The sequence below is a fragment of the Achroia grisella genome, unplaced genomic scaffold (genome assembly GCF_030625045.1).
Source record: "Achroia grisella isolate CSIRO2021 unplaced genomic scaffold, CSIRO_AGI_Agris_v1 utg1080, whole genome shotgun sequence".
Lineage (NCBI taxonomy): Eukaryota > Metazoa > Arthropoda > Insecta > Lepidoptera > Pyralidae > Achroia > Achroia grisella.
In genome coordinates this window covers 54,833-64,072 of record NW_026712570.1, presented here as the reverse complement: position 1 = coordinate 64,072, position 9,240 = coordinate 54,833, and the positions used below count along the sequence as shown (strand labels likewise).

Genomic DNA, 9,240 nt, shown 5'->3' with positions numbered 1-9,240 from the left:
CACCCTCTCCGACTGAACCGAGCACGCGCTCGTACCGACCCGGTCGAACGGAGCGACTCCGACGGCTAGTGCTAGTATTATTAGATAGCTAATGTATCAGGTGACCGTACCGGCGTCGTTACGTTAAGTTAGTATTCGAGCGGTGGGACCCGGAGGTCCCGGTGCGCGGCCGCCACTTATTTTATTCGTAAGTTATATTACGTGAAATGTTATCGGTAAGGTATCATGTGAATATATGAGTTTTGTATGTAGCGAGGTGAGAACGCTCGCGTAAAATGCTCGGTGTGTGTGTGTGTGTGTATGTGTTTACAAGTGATGTCGCTGTATCCACGCGGGGGAATTCAGCAGTGATATATTATGATATATAAAATGTATTAAAGTGAATACCTTATTTATTATTTTATTTATATTTATTATAGTAATATATTTTGAGGCTCGCGTGACTTGTACGGTATGGTTCAAGGTATTTCTGGCACGTACTATTATAGTACTGATTAGAGATGAAACGGATAGCAGTTTGGCCGTATATTCGGCCAACCAGGTGACTGAATAGCCGGATATCCGGCGGAACTTAGCTAATAATAAATTAATTTTCTTTCTATAACAGTCATTTACTATTGACTGATTAAAAAATTAAAACTAAAACTAATTTTATTCCTTATGTAATACTAAAACTAACTAAATAAAGCAAATGTATACTTTAAAAAATTACCCAGATTTTTTTAATTCGGCCGGATGCCTATCCAGCCGAATAGTAGTGTCGTATAGCCGGTATCCGGCCCATCCGGCCGAATACCGGATAGTCACCGGATATCCGATTCATCTCTAGTACTAATGTATAAATGGAAACAGAGATTGCTCCGTGAAAGGGATATAGATTTTCGCTTCAAATTGCATCGCAGTCATTGTTCAATATGATAGACAAAGTCAGCGTCTCTTTCAGCCATCAATTCTGTTGGAATTAGACCGTATTTGCTAATTTGACGTGTAAAATATATAACTGAGTGTTGCAATCTCTATTTGTGTAAATCCTATATCACTGAAATCCCTCGCGCTACAGTGGCGCCACCTATAAACGAATATAAAGTCGATATTTTTCATGTGAGACGATTTACAGTGTATCGTTCTGTATGTATCCTTTTAATGTCTGTGTACAATGTACAGTGAATAGGCTACGTATGTGTGTGTGTAAGAGAGAGAGAGAGAGAGAGAGAGGAGGAGCTTGTGTCGCAGCCCCCGCCGCCTCCACACGTAATTTTGATATCGTGTTTTTATGTATTTTTGACACAACTTTACATAATTGGTATCATTTACACCCCGTAGGATAACGAGCGGTGGTCGCTCGCGCCCCACTCGTGGTGGGGCGTTCATATCGAGTCCAACTCATGTTCTGTAAGCTTGCAATGTATATGTATATAATTTTGCACCGATACGCACAAGCGTCTTTGATTGAATGTAATTAATTGATATTAATTCAATGTAATATATTAATTTGCATATTTTTATAGTTTTAAACACTTTTACACGCCCATGTAATGTGATGTCTCCCACAAAACTAATTTATATTTCCTTGGATATCAGTCGCAAGCACAAAATTTTAACTTTACTCGCCCCAGCGAAGCTATAATCCGTTGTCCGCTTATATAATGACACTATTGTACAAGTAGACAATATTTATTCTCAATTATAATTTAAATAACTTCGCATAATATTGTATTTTGTTTGCACTGTTAATCAAATGGACACACTTATGTTTAAACATTAATATTAGAAAGAAAGAAAGAAAGAGAAACATCTTTCTCTTTCTTTATTAACCTTTCGAATGTCTGTCGTCTGTCGCAGCGACCGAAAGTGAAGAGGCGGTATGCGCGCGCCAGCTGTATTTTTTCAAATGCGATTCAATCTTATTATGTTTTAAATAAGGACTAAATTGGTTAAAAAGTAGTCACGGTTTTGCGGCCACAGATCTGTGACAAAACGTTCGAAGGGTTAAATGGACACACTTATGTTTAAACATTAATATTACGGGTTTTACTAAGAATTGGACGCTATGAAATGACAGGAAATATATTTTGTCTATATTTTAATGTATTTTTACATACCACAGACAAAACTACTTAATCTATAAAAATTACTGTTTTAAAAACAAGTATTTTTACAGATGGAGAGTTTTGTATTGTGAAATTATTGGCGGTGATACATGTCGTGTTGCCGCAACTTCCGGGAGTTTTCTCCCATCAGCCCCGGATCTAGGGGGGCAACTGGGGTACCGTGCCCCGTGAGGCAAGTTCGAACTTGGCAGATCACACATCTCATCGTTAACTTTGATAACTTAACCACTAAGATGTTAAGTAAATTGTTTGTGTTCAATGTATTTGAAATGCCACAATAATTAATAGCAATAATAATTAATAGAATTGGACAATTGTATGTTTATATATTATAAAAATGTTGGTCGCAGGGGGAGCGCGGGGGGCTTAGGGGGGCGGTGTTTTTTAATTGCCTCACCTCGAAAATATGTAGATCCGGGGCTGTCTCCCAGCCGTGTCACTGTCCTAACCTTGTTACCAAATTATATTTATAAATCAATGTTGTATATGTACCTATTTTATTATAATATTCGTATGGAATATCAATATTCTTTTATATCTGTGAACATAGTCTTCCGTACTCTCTGTGTATATCTAGTTACCTCTATACCTTGTCCTCGGCGCCACTGTATTGTGATTTTACTTTTTCTAGTATGTGCCATCTGTACTGATAGCAGAACTGACTCGTATAGTTAGGGGGACATTGAACAAATTGTCTGTGACGTTTTATAGGCTAAGGTAAACAATTACGGACCAGGCTGTACAGAGCAGACACGTACTATATACATACGTGTATACAGAGTGGTTGCTTTAACATGAGTATTAAAATTTATGTAATACTAGCTGTACTCGCCACTTCGTCCGCGTGGAATTTAACTTTATTTTCTAAAATAAAAGTAGCCTAAGTTACTCCTTATTACATAAGCTAACTAAAAACTATTTCCAGCATTATACTGAGTTGTGGTCCACATTGACTCCGTTTTTTAATGTGTAAATTATTCTTGTATTTCTTATGTTATTACTGTAAAAACGAGTTAATAAAATTCTATTCTATTCTATTCTGTCAAAAAAAAGTCCCATCAAAATCGGTCCAGCCATTTCAGAGATTAACCGGAATAAATAGACAGACAGACAAAAATTGTAAAAATGTTGTTTTGGTGTATTTATATTCATATGCATGTAGTAAAAAACTGTTATTTCTATATTACAAACAGACACTCCAATTTTATTTATATGTATAGATGAATATTAATTATTAAGCGTTGTTCATAGTATATACAACGGTTAGTTAGTTCATATACAACGGTTATAAATTACCTAAAAGAGTACTCGATGAAAAGCAACCACTCTGTATATATGTAATCCTTTGTAATTGTACTGAGCACGCATTTGTCGTCCCGCTAACGTTGCCAATACGCTACCACTCTATTGAGAACTGCACTCTGACTGACCAATATATATATATAAACACAGGAAATAACTTCAATCGATATATATTAGTAACTAGCTACTCGGACGGCTTCGCCCTGGTGTACCTGTATTTATTATACATATAAACCTTCCTCTTGAATTACTCTATTAAAAAAAAACGATTCAAAATCCGTTGCGTAGTTTTAAAGATTTAAGCATACATAGGGACGGACAGACGGCGATAGCGACTTTGTTTTATAATATGTAATGATGGAGTATTACATCGTAGCGAATTCTTCAGTTACGTACACGTTATTTACTGAAGAATTTTCCAGAATGGAACGTAATGTAAAAAAAAAATTCTATCGAATTTACAAACTTCCATTTTCCAATCTTATGCATGATGATGGAATGGCGCACCCGCCTGCGCTAACGGTTTACGCTGGCGGGGCACCAGTGGAGGATGATAAGATGAGCATGAGGTCAGTTCGCTCATAGTGGTAAATTCACCAGGAATTAACGATGTTCCTATGGGAACCGTGTGGAGGTCAACCTGATAACATTGCTAGCGATGGAGTCTCAGCCCCCATTACTAAGAACCCCCTCCATTTGGCAGTCATTTGAATACAGTTGTTACAGTAGCAGCGTGTTGACCGGCGATGCGTAGCTCTTAAGGGTTAAATTAACCCCTTTACACATATCCTAATAGGATTTGCTTTGTAAACCGCCGAATGTAAGAGTATCGGTAGCTGAAATAATTACGTCTCGTGTAAAGTTGGACGTGTGGACAACATAACATTGTGGTGAGTGACTCGCGTGTCGTTAGTTTACCAGATACAACAAAAACAAAAAAAAAAAAACAAGCACTCTAGTCACGCCATGTGTTTAAATTGGTCGCGTGCAGTGTATAAACACTGCCATAGCTCCGCGCTCGGCCACACGTGAATGTTGCTTTGTCCGGCGCCCAGCGCAGCCTCGGCTCCTTGTTGATGTTTCCTGTTATTTGTAACAATTTTTATCAGTTTTTTGAGAATCTACAACTTAATTTAAACAAAATAAATCGGTGGACCTCTAGTTGGAATTTTTATTTATACCCTCGACTTCTACCTATATAATGGTAGCTGTGCCCGCGGGTTTCGCCCGCATAAATTTATAGCCTGTATGTTATTCTGATGTATAAGCTATATTACTGTAAAGTTTCATCAAAATCCGTTCAAATTCAAAATATCTTTATTCATGTAGGTCTATTACAGACTCTTATGATATGTCAAATCGAATCAGAAGAACTGACAAGAAACTCAGCTAAGTTCAATAGTTTCTGCGTGAAACTGTAACATCCATCTATATTCACAAAATTTCGCGTTTATATTACTAGATACTCGCCCCGGCTTCGTTCGAGTGTAGATACATGTATTATATATATATATAAAGCTTCCCCTTGAATCACTACCTATTAAAAAAAAATGCTTCAAAATCCGTTGCGTAGTTTTAAAGATTCAAGCATACATAGGATAGACAACGACAGCGACTTTGTTTTGTACTATGTAATGATTAAGATAAGATTTAATACAGCAATATATTTATTTTTGACGTCAGAAAATTCTTCATAAAGGGTCACTGTCTTAGGACCTGATGGGGTCTACAGGATTCTTACCAGCTAAAACCTGACGGCTATTCCTCAAACATCGCCGTGTCCATGAGACCTTTATAGCATTCACCCAAGACTCGTAATTCCAGAGATCAAACATCGCCGTGTTCATGAGAAAATTTGCTCGATACTTATACAATAATCTGTATGGCTATTATCAAACATCTTTATAGACCCACACGAAACAAAGTCAGAGAAAATTTGCCGATACTTATTTTATATTATCCCTTTTTATACCGTCATTCACACAAGACGGCAATGCACTTGCTATTACATTTTTTTTTGCAAAGTGATATATTTAGTGATCTAATAATTAACAAAATGACAAAATCTTTCAAGGGCCAATTATGAGACCATGTTGTTAATAAATATTGATTGTAATAAATTAAAATTTCAAAGTCACGTATAGTCAACGAAAGATAAGTTTCCTTTCCTGTGAACCACATTAGTACGCACCCATTTGTAGCGTAAAGTTCCACGTTTTATTTTGGGGGAAAAGAATATCTAGGTATATATAGCCTTGACTTAGAAAATGAATGGTGTATAAAAATATGTGTAACGGAAGTACGTACATATACCTATATCATATTCTCCGAGAGTAATCTATGAACTTAGTAATCCAACTGCCATGAAACTTGCTTAACAAGGTGCAAATATGTGTTCTCTTATGCGAGCTAACTTTCGTTTAACTTAGTTACTGTGCTTGCATCCACCACCTGTGTCCTACACAGTCGGTTAAGTTTCCTGCCAGTTCTTCTCAACTGAAGTAGCTGGAAGAGTTGGAAGGTAAGGATAGTGATAAAAATTATGATTCGATAGCTGTTATATCAATTAATATTCTTAATTTGATTTGTAAAGCGTTGAATATGAACATCTAAATTACAATTTCCTTATTTTTGAAGAAGGAAGAAGGTATTGAAATAAGTTAGAATTTCAGTATTGTATTTTATTTTCTGATCTGAGTATCGATTTAAATCATCTACAAATATATATTGAGATACATCCATTTTCGTCTACACTTCAATTATATATCGGACGACATAGTTTACAACAAGCGAGTTGTCGGCTGTCAATTTTAACGTTATATCACAAGAGTACACAGCGCTATAATAATTAAATATATCATTACTCTACACGAGGCCGCAGAGGATCGGTTGGAGCGGGCGTCGTGAGGCAAGTCGAGTGACACGCGTGCCTCGCAGACCGCACACTATGTTTCAATACGCCCGATCATCTACGTACCGCACATCGCGCGCGTATAAGCGTACCGTAGCTACGTATAAATATATGATTTCAAATAATTTTACGAGCGGTAAAAAAATAAATTCAAAACGATCTCGCTCGTCGGTCGCACGCGGTGCGGTCGCCGCGTCAGTCGCAGAGCAGGTCGCCGTCGTCGGCGGCGTGCAGCGGCAGCACCGACGCCGCGCCGAACGGCGGGCGGTACTCGATGCCCAGCTCCGAGAACAGCGACAGCGGCGGCGCCACGTTGGCCAGGAACACGCGGCCCAGCGACGGCGACAGCGCCGCCGGCAGCAGCGCCACCACCGCCGCGCGGCTCGCCGCCCCCGCCCCCGCCCACCCGCGCTCCGGCGGCTCCAGCGACACGCACGCCGCCCGCGCCGCCCGCGCCCACGACACCGCCGCCTCCTCCGCGCCCCCCGCGCCCGCCCCGCCCGCCGCCTCCTCCCCGCGCGGGTCGTGCAGCGCCAGCAGCACCAGGTCGGGCGCGGGCAGCCGCCGCAGCTCGGGCTCGAGCGCGGCGCCGGCCAGCCGCGCGGCGGCCAGCTCGCGGCGCAGGTCGGGCGGCGCGGCGGCGAGCGCGGCGGCGGGCGCGGCCACGTGGAGCGCGGCGCGCGCGCCGTGCGCGGCCAGCAGGCGCGCCGCCGCCGCGCCGGCCGCCGCCGCGCCGTGCGCGCCCAGCAGCGCCACCACCACGGGCGTCTGGTGCGCGTTGCGCGGGTCGAGGCGCCGGCCGCCGCCCACGAGCCGCAGCGCCACGTCGGCGGCGGCGCGCGCCTCCAGCGTGAGCGCGGCGGGGGCGCCGCCCGCGCGCCACACGGCGTCCCAGAGGCGGCGCCGCGCGCGCGCCGACACCGAGCCCACCACGAGGCCGCCGTCGGTGACGTAGTCGGCGCCGCCGGCCAGCGCGGGCGGCACGCGCACGGCGCGGCGGGCGGGCGGCGCGGCGGCGGCCAGCACGTTCTGGTCGTGGCGCAGCTTGCCCGCCTCGTCGGCCTGCCGCACCAGGTCCGGCTTGTTGGCCTGCGCGTTCATCTGCTCCCACAGCGCGCGCTTGTCGAACAGCGCCAGGTTGCCCTCGAAGTCGAAGTCGTCGTGGAGCGCGGGCTCGGCGAGGTCCCCGAAGCAGGCCTCGTTGCGGCGCCGCGCCTTGTCCCCGCCGCCCGCCGCCGCGCGCCCCTTGGGGGTCGAGCCCGCGCCGCCGTAGCTCCCTGCACAACGCGACCACTCACTACACTATCTCTCGATGACCACTACTTATCCACCAGTAAAATATTCCAGAGATTCATATACCAAGGAAATAAAAAATAAATATCAAGGAATTAAATATATTTAATATCATTTAATACCATACCTATATATCCTTTAATATACTATGCAAATATACAACAATAGTAATAAAAATATTTTGTAAAAAGAATGTTTATACCATTTTATAATATTTAAGGAATCTTTGAATAAAAACTAATATACAAAATTTAACTCACTTTCCATATTTCCAGTCAATTACATAATGTTAAAGATAATGTTAAAATATTGTACCAGTTTGGAGTATCAAATCACCTGCATGTGTGTTATTCTTGTTGGTCCGTGGGCCCTGTATGTCTATGGGCTTGCTCCGTGCGGGACCCTGGCCTTGTACACGATTGTTTCCAGACTTGTTAGTGTTCACACCACTAGTAGATACTGCTGGTTGGTTACCTGCAAGTATTATAATATCAATTATACATAACTCCTTTGATGGAAAATCACAAGATGTGGTATGGTCTTCTAGAAAAGCCTAGATTATGAGAACAACACACAGAATTCATGTGCCTATACAAAGCTCAGTTAAATGGTTTAAAAAGAAAACACCATCATAAAATAATTAAACATGTATAAAATTAACTAGTTAAAATGCTCTGTAATGTGTTTGTGTGCCCATCGGTAAATGATTACTGTAGCCTATGGACACCTGAAACACCAAGGCTGTCACATGCGCACTGCCAACTCTTAAGGAAACTTAGTCATAAGAATGGATGTCAAAAATATACATTATCTTTTTTTTCTTGATTAACTACCCAACTGTGTGGTGTGACACTATACCTGAACTACTGGGGTTTGCCTGTAAGTTCTCGCAGACTGTTGCACGGTGACCCTTCTTGTTAGATTTTGTAACTGCTACAGTACTATGGGTCTGCTCTGCAGGCTCTGAACGAGTTTCTATGATTTTCAACTCTTTTATATCTGCAGCACTATAAATATATATTAGTATTAATAAATTTATATCATTCACACTTAATTTTTTAATAAGTTCAGCATGCTGATACGTACTTTAGCGTAACCTGAGGTTTAGGGTATGGGAATCCATTTCGAAAGGCTTTGGTGAGTGTAATTGTAGTGCCATCTGCTTGTAAAATAGTGCCTTGGTAGCAGCCGAGGGGCTCGCCGCAGTTGACCGACACCGCGTATCCGATCCAGTTCGACATTGTTTACCACAACATATGTACATGTGCTAATATTACTAAACATATAGTTTTCTTTCTCTTAAACTATAAAACCACTTTTCTTTAGTACCTTTTGGAACAATTGATAATGGAACAAATTAAAATATACACATATCAATACTTAGCATCACATTTTTATACTGACTGCTTATTATTTATAAAAAAATAATAAATAAGAAAAATAACGTATGTTGAAGCAGGCAAACTATCATGTGTCATGCCGTATTAATGTCAATGTCATATCTTTTATTAATTTTCGAATTTCATTCGATCAGATAACGCAGTTTTCTTAGTCTGTGGTCTATAATCATAATTCATTCACTTGAACACTGCACTATTCAGTTAATTTCAGTTTTTCAGTCAG

The 9,240-nt window shown here is 41.7% G+C and overlaps 1 protein-coding gene across 1 annotated transcript; it reads right to left on the bottom strand.

Annotated features, from left to right (window-relative positions):
• Positions 1 to 6,451: 6,451 nt before the first annotated feature.
• LOC131841969 (enhancer of mRNA-decapping protein 3) lies at positions 6,452 to 8,905 on the bottom strand. The gene is made up of 4 exons (XM_059190393.1): positions 8,704 to 8,905; positions 8,476 to 8,624; positions 7,954 to 8,091; positions 6,452 to 7,601 (listed from the first exon to the last, which is right to left on the bottom strand). The coding sequence occupies exons 1-4, from the start codon at positions 8,856 to 8,858 to the stop codon at positions 6,520 to 6,522; spliced, it is 1,524 nt and encodes a 507-aa protein (XP_059046376.1). The 5' UTR covers positions 8,859 to 8,905; the 3' UTR covers positions 6,452 to 6,519.
• Between the last annotated feature and the right edge of the window lie 335 nt (positions 8,906 to 9,240).

Excerpts from the sequence above, each read along its gene's own strand:
- LOC131841969 (XM_059190393.1), bottom strand. The coding sequence starts at position 8,858 with ATGTCGAACTGGATCGGATACGCGGTGTCGGTCAACTGCGGCGAGCCC. Across the intron at positions 8,625-8,703 it reads AAACCTCAGGTTACGCTAAA|TGCTGCAGATATAAAAGAGT; the intron begins GTACGTATCAGC and ends ATATATTTATAG. Across the intron at positions 8,092-8,475 it reads GGCAAACCCCAGTAGTTCAG|GTAACCAACCAGCAGTATCT; the intron begins GTATAGTGTCAC and ends TAATACTTGCAG.